This window comes from Sceloporus occidentalis, unplaced genomic scaffold, assembly GCF_023333645.1.
Source record: "Sceloporus occidentalis isolate IW3139 unplaced genomic scaffold, rSceOcc1.0.p SCAF_5, whole genome shotgun sequence".
Lineage (NCBI taxonomy): Eukaryota > Metazoa > Chordata > Lepidosauria > Squamata > Phrynosomatidae > Sceloporus > Sceloporus occidentalis.
In genome coordinates, this window is record NW_028316985.1 from 1,340,246 (window position 1) to 1,354,367 (window position 14,122).

The following is a 14,122-nucleotide window of genomic DNA, read 5'->3' on the forward strand; positions in this document are numbered from 1 at the left end:
ATGGACGCCAGCAACCAGACACAGGTGGCAGAGTTTGTCTTCCTGGGTTTCTCAGGTGTCTCACATGGCCACATCTACCTCTTCTTTGTGTTCCTCGCCATCTACTTGGCTACCATCTTTGGAAACACGGCCATCATAACCCTCATCCAGCTGGATTCCCGCCTTCACAGCCCCATGTATTTTTTCCTCAGCCATCTCTCCTGCTTGGACCTTTGCTACTCGTCCGTCACTGTCCCCAAGATCCTGGTGAATTTCTGGCACCAGAGACAGACCATTTCATACAACCATTGCATGGCCCAGATGTTCTTCCTGATGACGTTTGCAGGCTCCGAATGCGCGCTGCTGGCCATCATGGCCTACGACCGCTATGCAGCCATTTGCCAGCCATTGAGGTATAGTAAGCTGATGAGCAGCCAGGTGCGCATCCCTCTTGCTGTGGCCTGTTGGCTCTGGGGCCTTCTCGACTCGGTCATTCACACTGCGCTGGCTACCAACTTGTCTTTCTGTGGGGCCAACCGCATCGACCACATCTTCTGCGACGTCCCGCCTCTCCTGAAAATCGCCTGCAGCGACACCTATGTCAATGAGATCACGCTCCACCTGGCTAGCATCTTCATGGGCTTGAGCCCTTTCTTGTTCATTGTCTTGTCCTACGTCTACATCCTGTCGGCCATCTTGCGAATCCGCTCCAACACCAGCAGACGCAAGGCCTTCTCTACCTGTGCGGCTCATATGACTGTGGTGACCATTTACTATGGGATGATAAACCTGAACTACAACCGTCCCAGCGCCGGCTACTCTTTGGAGATTGACACCCTGATCTCCGTGTTGTATTGCGTCATCACCCCAATGCTCAACCCCCTCATTTACAGCCTCCGCAACAAAGAGGTGAAGGGAGCCCTGCAGAAGTTGCTGGAGAGACAGAGGAAGGGATATACTTCCACCTGGTGGAAGTGGTAGCTCCACTTTGGCATCACACTTCTTTTCTCCAACACACCTGCACACCTTGCATTAGTAAGCAATGACAATCTGCTGGGTGAATCATAGAATCATAAGCCCTTATCAGATGAGTCTGGAACTGGGGGTCTTCAGCACTGGGCGGTTCGAATTCACGTTATTTCGCACAATACCATCATACCTGGGAGCCCCTCCGAATTGGCATGATTCAAATTGGCCAATACGCATTCGCGCGAAGTGCATTCAGTGCAGAATGTTTTGTCACACCGGTGCTCAACATGAGGATTGGCCGATTCGTATCGGCCCCCTCGCACATGCTCAGTGGTGCCCTGCATGGGTTGCGACCTTAAACGCTTCCGGGGTGAAAGGGGAGGTCACGTCATGACAGCCCGGTAAACAGCTGGAGAGCCAGCTCATGCACATTAACAATCGCGATACAACGTGCCCTCTCTACATTCCTCTCTGTTTCCTCTCTACATTCCTGCTTGGTTTTAACGTTACCATGACCTTCCCTTGCAACAAATTAGCAATGCCCGGTTGTACGTGTGTGTGTGTGAGTGTGTGAATATGTATTCTGGGGGGGGGGGGGGGGGGAGGACCAGTTCCAGCGGCTGTCAAAGAGGCTGGATGGCCATCTAAGTAAATGGGGATGCTTTTTTCCTCCTCCTCCTCCCGGCTTGGGAGCCAGCATAAGCTGCATCCCAAGAAGGGAACAGGCGTGGGGCCGCTAGAATCGCGGCGATCGCCGCCGTTCCAGCGGCCCCCGCGCCTCTTCCCTTCTTGGGATGCAGCCTATGCTGGCTCCCAAGCCGGGAGGAGGAGGAGGAGGAGGCTGCCGGAACCACGATTCCAGCGGCCCCCCGCGCCTCTTCCCTTCTTGGGATGCAGCTTATGCTGGCTCCCAAGCCGGGAGGAGGAGGAGGAGGCCGCTGGAACCGCCCCCCCCCCCGCTTCCCTGGAACCGGCAAGAGGAAAGACCCACCGGAAGTTAAAATTGGAATCTGGGGGTCTTGCGATGGAATTCAGGATTGGGTAGTCACACCAGAGCCATTCGCACTGAGATCGAACAGAGCCCCAATCCAGGATATTGCCAATCCCCTTATCAGCGCACTGGCCAACACGCTCCAAAAAGAGGAGCCAGTACGCATTCAGTTCGGCATCTCGCGCATTCACGTGAGTTCGGATTGGGCCATTCGAATGCTGGTATGATGGTATTGTGCGAAATAACGTGAATTCGAACCGCCCAGTGCTGAAGACCCCCAGTTCCAGACTCATCTGATAAGGGCTATAGAGTTGGAAGAGACTGCAAGGGCCATCCAGTCCAACCCCATTCTGCCATGCAGGAAATCCAAATCAAAGCATCCCCGACAGATGGCCATCCAGCCTCCGTTTGAAGACCTCCAAGGAGGGAGACCCCACTACACTCCGAGGAAGGAGTGTGTTCCACTGTCGAACAGCCCTTACTCTCAGGAAATTCCTCCTAATGTTTAGGTGGAATCTCTTTTCCTGTCACTTGCATCCATTGCTCTGGGCCCTAGTCTCTGGAGCAGCAGAAAACAAGCTTGCTCCCTCCTCAATATGACATCCCTTCAAATATTTAAATAGGGCTATCATATCACCTCTTAACCTTCTTTTCTCCAGGCTAAACATACCCAGCTCCCTAAGGCGTTCCTCATAGGGCATGGTTTCCAGACCTTTCACCGTTTTAATGAACTTCATTAAATTTCCTCCAGTGATCTACTTACCATGGCATTTCTGATTTCTAGGTATGGCTGTGAAAGGTGGCCAATGAAAAAGCCTAACAGGAAGAGAATCAACTCTGGGCCCAAACAGACAGGCCAAAATAAAGCTGCTTCGGGTCACTTTGGAAGTATGCTGTTTAAATGATGCATGTGTCCTAAGAGGCCAGAAGGACTGGAGCTTAGCCTCGGCACAGCTTATGGACTCTTAAGATACGAGTGTCATTTAAACAGCACACCTCCAAAGTGACCCGAAGTACCTTTATTTTGGCCTGTCTGTTTGGGCCCTAATTTGAAATGTGGGGATGGAGGACAATTCTGCATATACCATGAACCATAAAAGCATAGAATCCTAGAGCTGGAAGAGACCCTCAGAGGCCATCCAATCCAACCCCATTCTGCCATGCAGGAAGACACCATCCAAGCCCTCCCTGGGACAGATGGCCACCCGTTCCCTGTTTAAAAACAGCCTCCAAAGAAGGAGACTCCACCACTTTCTGAGCCAGCGCCTTCCACCATTGAACAGCTCTTGCTCTCAGGAAGTTCTTCCTAGGCTGCATCCACACTGGAGAGATAACCCACTGGTTTAACTGCCCTGGCTCAAGGCTATGGAATTCTGGGAGTTGGAGTTTGTTTTGGGTCCAGAGTGGAGCGGAGGGTCATGCTTACAACCAGAAAAAAGGCTAGAGAATCATAGAGAATAGCTGAGACGGGCGATAGACTCTCCTCCAATAAAGCCTTGGGTTGCTTGTTTATCCTGTCTGTCTGTCTGTCCACCAATCCCTCTATCCATCCACCAACCCATCTATCTATCCTTTTGTGTGCATACATCATTCCTGCCTTTCTTCCAGCCATTGGATGTAACCAACATTAAAACAAATAGGGCATGGCAATTAGTTTTGATGAACTAATAAAGCCCAAATGGTTAAAGGAAAGAAAGAAAAATACAATTTCATAACGATTTGGATCGTTTAAATACCTGGGAGACGAAAGATTGGATTGGGCTGTATGAAGTAGCACTTTCAACATTGTAATTTTGTATTACGACTGTAGGTTTTAATGTTAAATATTACTGCATGTATCTTTGGAGAGGAACTTGGGGACATCGTCAAAATAGTATAGAAAATATCAGTATGCAAAGGGATCTTGTAGCACCTGAGCGAAAGGAGTTGTAGCATCATAAGCTTTCCTAGACTTGGTTTTCTAAACTGTTATCGGTGTAACATAAATTAACCAAAACAAACCTATTAAAAACAAAGAAACAAGAATTAAAACAAATACAGGTAAAAAAATTAAAGTAATTAAAGAATGAAAATACAGCCTCAGATTCTGTATGTTGGTCTGAAGGGAAGTAAAGTCACTGACTCCAATGTTGAATAGTCTGCTCATAGCTAAGTCCCATTGCTGAAAGCAATTTACAAAACATGTCAGTATGAAGCAAGAAAGGAGCGCTCTCCAGCCTGCTATCATTTTTTGGCTTTATTTACTTCCATTATGGCTCATGGATGTTTGGCTCAGGAGTCGGGATGCTTGTAAAAAGAAATCATTGGGAGCAAAGCAGAGTTTACTTCTTGCTTTGAAAGGAGGCCTCTCCTCAAACTAAAATGGCCAGTGAGAGGGAAAAGCCAAAAAGGTCCTCCATTCCTCCTAAGTGGCATTTGAGGGCAAAATAAAAGAAAAGGAATAAAAACGATGGGGGAGGTAATCCACATTTTGTTTTTATCCTTGGGGTCCACCAAAAGAGCCCTGGGGGTTGCCTGTGTCTTATCGGCCATGCTTTCTCCACCTTTTCCCACCGTTCCTTTGTACCGAGGGCCCACCTTGGTCACAGAATTACTGTATCATAGACACAGTTCTGGGTACCATAATTCAAGAGGGATGTGGACAAGCTGAAGTGTGTCCAGAGGAGGGCAACCAAAATGGTGGCAGGTCTGGAAGCCACCAAACCCTATGAAGAGTGGCTTCAAGAGCTGGGGATGTTTAGCCTGGAGAAGAGAAGGTTAATATCTGAAGGGATGTCATGTTGAGGATGGAGCAAGCTAGGACACAGAGTAACAGATGCAAGCTCCAGGAAAAGAGATTCCACCTAAACGTTAGGAAGAACTTCCTAATGGTAAGAGCTGTTCAACAGTGGAATATGCTGTTGCCTCGGAGGCTGGTGGAGTCTCCTCCATTGGAGGTTCTTAAGGAGCAGCTGGGAGGCCATCTGTCTCAGAGAGGGCTTGGAGCAGTGGTTCCCCAAACTGTCCTCTTTAAGGGATTTTGGACTTCAGCTCCCAGAATCCCAGGCTATTGGCCAACATGGCTGATGCTTCTGGGAACTGAAGTCAAAAATCTCTTAAAGGGACCACTGGCTTGGATCATGTCTTCCTGCATGGCAGAAGGGGGTTGGATTGGATGTCCTTTCTTGGGGTCTCTTCCCTTCGTCATGTCCAAAGATGTCCAGCTGAGCTCTCAAGTACCATCCTGGACTTTTGCAAAGCAAAGGAGATTTGGTTCTGCCCTGAGAGCTGCTAGATGGGCCGTTCTGGTTCTGGTCCTGGTCCTGGTCCTGGTCCTGGTCCTGGTCCTGGTCCTGGTCCTGGTCCTGCCTTCCTTCCCCACCTGGGCCTCCATCTTTCTGTTCTTGGTTCCAAACTTTCCGGCCAGAAAATCCAGAGGGAGAAAGTGCTGTTTTCAAACCTTCAAAGCCTTGTGGTGCAAAAAGGATCTCTGGAGGCCTCTCAATGCATCTAATTAAAAACCTTCTTATTTGTCTTGGTGCATGACAGAGACAGACAGAAAACAGCCAGGTTTGGGGGGAGGGTTGATGTCTAAAAGGGGGGAGCAAGAAGAAATTAAAGAGACCCAGCTGGGGCCAGAACCTGAGGGTCCCTTTGGTTGTCCTCCAACCTGGAGAAGGAGGCGATCCGTCATCTTCCTCTCCATTCAATCCTCCTTCTGCTCCTGGGAGCCTGGCTTTCCTCACCAGGGTTTGCTGGAAGGACCAAGAGCACCAGAGACTGAACCCAGAGTAGCTACTAGGGTTCATCCAACAGGTAGAAGAGGCTCTTCCCTCCATCTCACCACCTTCCCAGGTACATCGTCTGATGGGGACGCGGCAGACAGGACCTTCTTGGTGGTCCTCTCCAAACACTATGGAAGTCCCTTCCTTGGAAGGCTAGGCTGGCACTTCCCATCCCATCTTCCTCAAGCAAGTTAAAAACTTTATTCCAGCAAACCTCTGAAAATAAGATTTTCTAGGGGAAACAGGCCTTTCATAATGTGCCAGACATTTAGTTCCCTTGTAGTTGTTGTTGGTGGTGATGGTGGTGCCATTTACTTTGTTTTAACTGGTTTTAATTTTACCATGTTTTATTTGCTTTTTAATGTTTGCATGCTGTTAATTTTGAATGGTGCTTGTTTTAACTTTGGTAAGCTGTCTCGAAGCTCCAACTGAGAAAAGGGCAACCTAATAATAGCAATAATTGTAATAATAACAACAATAAATAGGGCCAGAAGGTGAGGAGCAAGCAGAAAACAGCAGGAGATCTGGGCCACTTTGCAATAGCATTGGAACATAAAATTATTCTCCTATATACTCTAATTCATTTTAAAACATTCATATTTTGAAATAGCTCTTGTCCAGTATCAGCCTGAATCCTGTGGTTAGTCTAAATAAAATAACCCTATTGAATCAATGGGATTTAGTTGTGTGTTGCCCCACTAGTTAACAGACAATTCCCAGAATCATAGAATCCTAGAGATGGAAAGAGCCCCATAGGCCCCCAAGTCCCCACACAGCTCTCCTCCGGTCAATGCAAGATGTCCAGTTAAAGAGGAGGACCAAATCCAATGGTCTGACATTCCCGGGGAATAGATTTTGATTTGAACATTATATGGAACTTCTTGAGAGTGAGAGTGGTTTGGCAATGGGACCAATTGCTGAGAGAGGTGTTGGGGGTCTCTGGACATCTCCCCAAAAGAGGCTGGACAGCTACCTGCTAGGGATGCTTGAGCTGGACATCTTGCATTGACTGCAGGGCTGTGTGCAAGATGTCCAGCTCAAACATCCCTAGCAGGTCTCTCAGCAATTGGTCCCATTGCCAAACCACTCTCGCTCTCAAGGAGTTCCAATACAATGTTCAAATCGAAATCTATTCCCTGGGAATGTCAGACCATTGGACCTGGTCCTCCTCTCTGGGGCAGCAGAGGGCAAACCTACCCCATCCTCTCTGGGGCAACCCTTGAGGTATTCCAAGGGGGCCTTCATGTCACACACACACACCCCATCTTCTCTTCTCCAAGCTGAATGTGCCCAACTCCTTCAGCCTCTCTTCCAAGGTTTTGTTCTCCATCGCTCTTATTATCCTTGTTGCCCTTCTCTGAACCTGCTCCAAATCTGTCCTAAAATAAGGTGCCTAGAACTGAATGCAAGACTTCGGATGAGTCCTGACCAGTGCAGAACAGAGAGGGACTATTGGCCTGTTTTAAAATGTGAATGTTTTAAAATGACTTAGAGTATGGAGGTGAGTAATTCTACGCTCCAACTCTATTGCAAAGTGTCCCCGGTCTCCTGCTGTTCTCTGCTTGCTCCTCACCTTCTGACCTTATTTTTAGTAGTACAGGTAAAGGTAAAGGTAGTCCCTTGACATGAATGTCTGATCTTAACTTACTGTAAGTATTATTAATATTATTATTATCACCATCATGCCCAACTCCTTCAGCCTCTCCTTCTAGGTTTTGTTCTCCATCCTTATTCTCATCCTTGTTGCCCTTCTCCAAACCTGCTCCAGTTTGTCTATATCTGTCCTAAAATGAGGCACCCAGAATTGAATGCTAAACTTCAGATGAGGCCAAACCAGTGCAGAATATAGTGGGACTATTGATTCCTTGACTTTGAATCTATGCTTCTAATAATGCAGGCTAAAATAGCATTCACCTTCTTTGCTGCACTATCACACTGCTGGGTCATGTTCATCTTATGCTCCACCATAATCCCAAACTCCTTTTCACATGGGCCATTGCTGAGCTGACTATCCCCCATCCTATACCTGCATATATGGTTTTTCTGGATCTAATACAGGATTTTGCATTTCTTCATTCGATGAGGTTCAGCCCAGTTTTCTAGTTTATGAAAGTTTGTTTGAATTCTCTTCCTATCTTCTGGCATGTTAGCCATTCATCCCAGTTTGTGTCAACTGCAAACCTGATAAGGATTCCTTCCTCCCTTTCATCTATGTCACTGATAAAAATAGCCTGTCAAATGTACAGTTTAGTAGATGAAGGGAATGCTGTGGATATAGCATACCTTGATTTTGGTAAGGCATTTGACAAGGTCCCTGCAAGACTCAACTCAAGACCTCCTTCCCATTTAAGTGCAGCCATTGATGACAATTCTTAAGCATTGTCTTCCAACAAATTATGGATCCATCTGACAGTGTACCCATTTATTCCGCCTTTCATCAGTTTGCTTATCAACGTATCTGGGGAGAATTTGTGCAATGCTTTGCTGAAATCGAGATAAATGAGAACTAGAGAACCCCAACTTTCTTCTAAACCAGTGACCCAATTTTTTAAAAAAAGATATTAAGATTAGTTTGGCAGGATTTCTTCTTAGGCGTCTCCTAAACATTGCGCTGTCATCTAGATACTTGCAGACTCCTTTATAATCCATTCAGTTCAATGGGTCTCTTCTAATTGGAATTAACTCATAGGATTCAGGCTATTGTGAATGGTGCTTAAATAACAGAATGAAAATAAATCTGGTTCACTGTAAAATAACCCCAGTTTCTTTGGTGGCATCTTTAGAGAATGCCAGCCACAGATGCTGGCAAAACATCAGGAATAAACTCTTCTAGAACATGGCCACAGAGCCCAAAAAACCCACAAAAAACTATGGATGCTGGCCATGAAAGCCTTCAACCTCAGGTTGATTTGCAACTACCAGCAGGAGACAATTCCTGTTTCCTTGCAGGCAATGAAAGCTTTAAAATAGTCTGCTATGGAGGGATTCTTTCTGGTCGACATTGCCCGCAATGCATGCCTTCTTCTAATGGCTTGACTGTAGATCTTGCAAATACTTCTGCCATGCACACACATGCACACAACTCAAATCCAGCTTCACACAATGCAGAATAAGTCTCCTGGCTTCCATAAATATATACTACAATAGTTATGCAGTTAGATGGCTTTGAAAGAAAAGGAAGCAGGTTCATGGGAAAGGAAGAGGAGCAGAGATTTGCTCATGGCATTGTCATGTGCCATCATGTTGGTTTTGGCTTATGGCAACCTGATGAATGTGAGACCCTCCAAGGGACTCTGTTCCTGCCAACCCTCCTCAGGTCTTGCAAACTTAGGATAAGCATGGCTTTCTTGATGGAGACAAGTCATGCCAGACATCATCATCATCTCTCTCTCTTTTTTCTTTTTCTTTGATAGAGTCACAAGCTTGATAGATGAAGGGAATGCTCTGGATATAGCATATCTTGGTTTCAGAAAGACTTTTGACATGATATCCTTGGAAACAAGCTAGTAAAAGATGGGTTAGACAGTGCAACTGTCTGGCAGATTTGTAATTGACCGTCCAAATCCAAAGGGTGCCCAGCAATGGCTCCTCTCACAAAAATCTGCAGTAGCTCACATCTTTAATAAGCTGAACATAAAGTCTTCATTCTTGCTAGAGTGGCAAAGTTGCCCACCACCCAGGACCCATTGCTACATTCTACAACAGCCTGCTGTGACACATTTAACAACTATTTTGCAGATAAAATCTCTCAAATAAGAGCCAACTTGGACGCCAGTCTTATAACAGAATCGATCAATAATCTGGATCGGTTTGAGTCTGTGAGTACTGAGGACATGGACAAACTTCTTGGTAGTATGAGGAAGACAACATGCCCCTCGTTCCTTGCCCTTCATGGTTGGTAGTCCAGGAGGGAGATACCATAGTGATGTATATGACATGTATTATGAATGCATCTCTTAGAGAAGGCCAGTTTCCAACTTGTGTAGAAGAAGCGGTTGTGAAGCCGCTTCTGAAAAAAATCCTTCCCTAGACCCCCTGGACATGAACAACAATGGGCCAGTTTCACATCCTCCATTTTTTACCAAAGTGATTGAGCGGGAAGTTGCTCTTCATCTCCAAGTAGTTTTGGATGAAACTAATTATCTGGATCCATTTCAAACCAGCTTTAGGGCAGGATATGGAGCTGAGACTGCCATGGCTGCCTTGGCTGATGATCTTCGTCTAGGCATTGACAGGGGAAGCATGACCCTGTTGGTACTTTCCGACCTTTCAGCAGCTTTTGACACCATTGATCATGACATCCTTTTTGAACGCCTGAGAGAGTTGGGAGTCAGGGGCATTGCATTGCAATGGTTCCGATCCTATCTCTCGGGTAGATTCCAAAGAGTGATATTTGGGGACAGTTACTCTTCTAAAAGAGAGCCCAAATCGGGTATCCCTCAAGGTGCCATTCTGTCCCCAATGTTATTTAATATATATATGAAGCTGCTGGGAGAGATCATCCGGAGACATGGGGCGGGTCTTATCAGTATGCTGATGACACCCAGATATACCTCTCCATTCCTCGGATGATAGTTCTGGCCAAGGATGGCACCTCTCCTTTCGATGAATGCCTTAAGGCAGTAATGGACTGGACGAGGAAAAACAGACTGAAACTGAATCCAGATAAGAAGGAGGTACTTGCTGTCAGAACCCCTAACCCAGGTATAAGGATATGTCAACCAGTCCTGGATGGGGTCACACCTCCCCTAAAGGACTGTGTTCACAGTCTGGAGGTTCTTCTAGATTCATTACTTCATATATCAAATCAGATAAATGCAACGGTCAGGAGTGCCTGTTATCAGCTTCAGCTGATACGTCAGCTGTGCCCTTTCCTGGAACTGGGGGATCTGGGAAGTGTGGTACATGCGCTGGTAACCGCATGACTCGACTTCTGCAATGTGCTCTACATGGGGCTACCCTTGTGTCTAGTCCGGAGACTACAATTAGTCCAAAATATGCCAGCCAAACTAGTTACTGAAACAGCTAGAGGTGCTCATAAAACACTTATCTTAAAATCTCTCCATTGGCTCCCTATTTGCAGTCCAAGGGGATGACCTTTAAAGCCCTTCATGGACTGGGTCCAGCTTATTTGTGGCATTACCTTCTTCCGTACAACCCACCCTGTGCACAGGTCCTCTGGGATGAGTTTACTACAGCCTAAGAAGACCAGATTGGCTGCGGTAAACCAGAGGACTTTTTCCTCTGCTGCTCCTAGGCTCTGGAACGACCTGCCGGAGGAGATCCGCCATATTACCACCTTAGAAGCCTTTCAAAAGGCTGTTAAGACCGATTTCGTCCTGCAGCCTTTCTAGATTAGCCTCCTCTCCGCTGTTATTGATGCCCTGCTAGAATGATAGAAGTCTCACCTCCAATTACTTTCAATTTCAGCTAATTTTTATTTTTCCCCTTTTACTTAGTATTTTATATTGCAGTTTATTTTATATTGTTATTGTTTTAGTTTATTATTCTTATGATTGGGAGAGGGGTTGGGGGAGGGTATTAATTAGAAATGCGAATTTTAATTGTAGATTGTATTATTATTCTGTTTGTTCCAACCCGCCTCGATCCACAGGGAGAGGCAGGCTATAAATAAAATGTATTAGTATATTATTATTATTATTATTATTATTATTATTATTATTATTATTATTATTATTACTACTGTTATTATTATTAGTCAAGAGGATCACTACCAATTTTGCAAAGAATAAGCAAACTTTGCTTCTTCTGGCTCCCTTTCCTCAGAGCTGAACGCAATGGAGCCCAAAGACGGTGGCAATCAGACAGCCGTTGTGACCGAATTCATCTTCCTGGGCTTCTCCTCCGTTCCCCACGGCCAGGCCTTCCTCTTCCTCCTCTTCCTTCTCATCTACCTCATCTCCATGGTGGGCAACTCTCTCATATTCACCCTCATCCAGCTGGACTCCCGCCTTCACAGCCCCATGTACTTCTTCCTCAGCCAGCTCTCCTGCTTGGACCTTTGCTACTCCTCCGTCACCGTCCCCAAGATCCTGGTGAACCTCTTGCGCCAGAGACACACCATTTCCTACAACCAGTGCATGGCTCAAATGTTCTTCCTGATGACCTGTGCAGGGTCCGAGTGCGCACTGCTGACCGTCATGGCCTACGACCGCTATGCCGCCATTTGTGAGCCCTTGCGCTACTCTCACCTCATGAGCAAGAAGGTGTGCATCCCTCTGGCAACCGCTTCGTGGATCTGGGGCATCCTGGACTCCGCCATTCACACCACACTGGCCACCAATCTGTCCTTCTGTGGGGCCAACCGCATTGACCACATCTTCTGTGATGTCCCCCCACTTCTGAAAATTGCCTGCAGCGACACTAACGTTAACGAAATGGCCCTTCATGCGGCAAGCGTTTTTGTGGGGCTCAGCCCCTTCTTGTTAGTGGTCATCTCCTATGTCTACATCCTATCGGCCATCTTGAGGATCCGCTCCAACACCGGAAGACAAAAAGCCTTCTCTACCTGTGGTGCCCACCTGGTTGTGGTCATCATCTACTTTGGGATGGCAAATGTGAACTATAACCGCCCCAGTGCTGGCTATTCTCTGGAGATGGACACCCTGATCTCCACCTTGTATTGTATCATCACCCCAATGCTCAACCCCCTCATCTACAGCCTCCGCAACAAAGAGGTGAAGGAGGCCCTGAGGAAGCTCTGGTTGGGCAGCCAGAAAGAGGTGTTGCAAATATTGCAGGTATTTCAGAAAGACAACTCCAGGGAGCCCAAGAAGTGAATGGAAGTTCAGCAATTTTTATTAGGTGGCTGGCTTCAGAGGTATATTTTCCAAAGGTCTGAAGCCCCCCTTCAACAAGTGGCATTCCTTTTTATAGGGATTCAGACAAAGAATTTCCAAGTTATACATTGATTGGCTACATAGAATTAAACATAGGAACCCCTCATTCAATCATTGGTTACAAAAACCATACATTCCATCATCAATTCTCTTATCAGGACTGTTTTCACTCACTGTCCCAGCATGGCATTCCTTGTTTTGGGGGATTGCAGACATCCAGGCACCCCTTGGGCAATAAACAAAGCTTGGATGCCATGAAGAAGCCTTCCTGACCGATTCTGTTATCTGTCACATAAACAGTCCTTTCCCCAATTTCATTCTCATCCAACTCCAGACATTCTAACTATAAAACATATTGGCTATATTTCTATTTTATTAATTTTGGTAAATATTGCCCTCCTCAGAGGGATACTCATTCCCCCACAAGTCGCAAAGGGCATGCTGGGATTGGGCCTCTCGCGGCATCCCTTTCACCAATGCCAATATCTTCCAGTTTGGGCAGCTGCTTAGCTGTCATGTTCCAAATCCTCTTGGTTTCTCCCATCTAGAGTAGACCAACCAAATCAACTGTTGAACTTTGGAGTCGACACATAGGAAAATCTAACTGGTTCAAGGATCTACTCTACTTTCGGCATCCAATGGGATTTATGTTCATGTGAACCAGCTGTTTTATGGGGAGTCAACACATAGGAAAGTCTAACTGGTTCAAGGGTCTACTCTGGTGTCCGGGAAAGCTGCCAACGAACAGCTGATAAGAGTGTGCCAAGCAAAGGTAAAGAAAAGCAAGGCTTTATAGCAGCAAAGATATAGTTCCGAAAGCACAATACCAGTCCAGTGTGTAATGGAGCAAAACCAAAAGCCAGTCCAGGGTTCCAGAGTGCCAGAGAATAGGTCAACGAGTCTGGTCCAAGGTAAAGAGATCTAGGTCTATCTGAGGTCTAGGAAGCAAGGAGTCCAGCAACAAAGTCCAAGTGAGTCAGAGAGGGCAGCTTTCACCAAAGAAATGCAGATAGACTCTGACTAAGAGGCTCGGCGTCTGCCAGGTGTTTATATCAGGCCAGTTCCCTGTCGCAGCTGCTGGGTGATTAATGAGTATTTCTCAGCTAACCTTCGGGAACGCCGAAGGCATGCCCTTTCTGTCCTTCTTTGGCTGAAGCTAGGTACCTCAGTATCTTGCTCCTCTATGTCTCCCAGGCCTGGAACCTGTGCTAGGGAAAGGCTGGGCTGCTGAGCCACAGGGTCCATTGGAGGGGATCCAACAGGGCTAGGGCCAGGCTGAGCCAACTCTCCAGGAGCTGGGAGAGCAGAGCTGGGGCCTAGCTCAGCCTCAGGTTCCCCTGCACCTGAGGGGCCAAGTCCTCCTCCTCGTCCTCCAAATCCTCCTCGTCCCTGGCCATGACACTGGGCTTCTGATAGGATTTAGGCTAATGTATTGCCTTGCCATAAGGGGATCCACCCATAAGAAGATCCACTTAGACTTCAGACAGGCCCCTGACTATATTAGTGCTGCGTCTCTACCACCACTTTAGTCCAATATTTTAAGAACAAAATGAGAAAGA

The 14,122-nt window shown here is 46.7% G+C and overlaps 2 protein-coding genes across 2 annotated transcripts; both read left to right on the forward strand.

The window, feature by feature from the left end:
- Positions 1–2,558, forward strand: LOC149311511 (olfactory receptor 5V1-like). Its single transcript, XM_089526630.1, has 2 exons — positions 1–908; positions 2,519–2,558. The coding sequence occupies exons 1-2, from the start codon at positions 1–3 to the stop codon at positions 2,556–2,558; spliced, it is 948 nt and encodes a 315-aa protein (XP_089382756.1).
- Positions 2,559–11,475: 8,917 nt separating this feature from the next.
- Positions 11,476–12,503, forward strand: LOC149311512 (olfactory receptor 5V1-like). Its single transcript, XM_089526567.1, has one exon. It carries the CDS (start codon positions 11,502–11,504, stop codon positions 12,501–12,503), a length of 1,002 nt encoding a protein of 333 aa, XP_089382693.1. The 5' UTR covers positions 11,476–11,501.
- The last annotated feature ends 1,619 nt before the right edge of the window (positions 12,504–14,122 follow it).

Excerpts from the sequence above, each read along its gene's own strand:
- LOC149311511 (XM_089526630.1), top strand. The coding sequence starts at position 1 with ATGGACGCCAGCAACCAGACACAGGTGGCAGAGTTTGTCTTCCTGGGT. Across the intron at positions 909-2,518 it reads GTGAAGGGAGCCCTGCAGAA|CTTGCTCCCTCCTCAATATG; the intron begins GTTGCTGGAGAG and ends GCAGAAAACAAG.
- LOC149311512 (XM_089526567.1), top strand. The coding sequence starts at position 11,502 with ATGGAGCCCAAAGACGGTGGCAATCAGACAGCCGTTGTGACCGAATTC.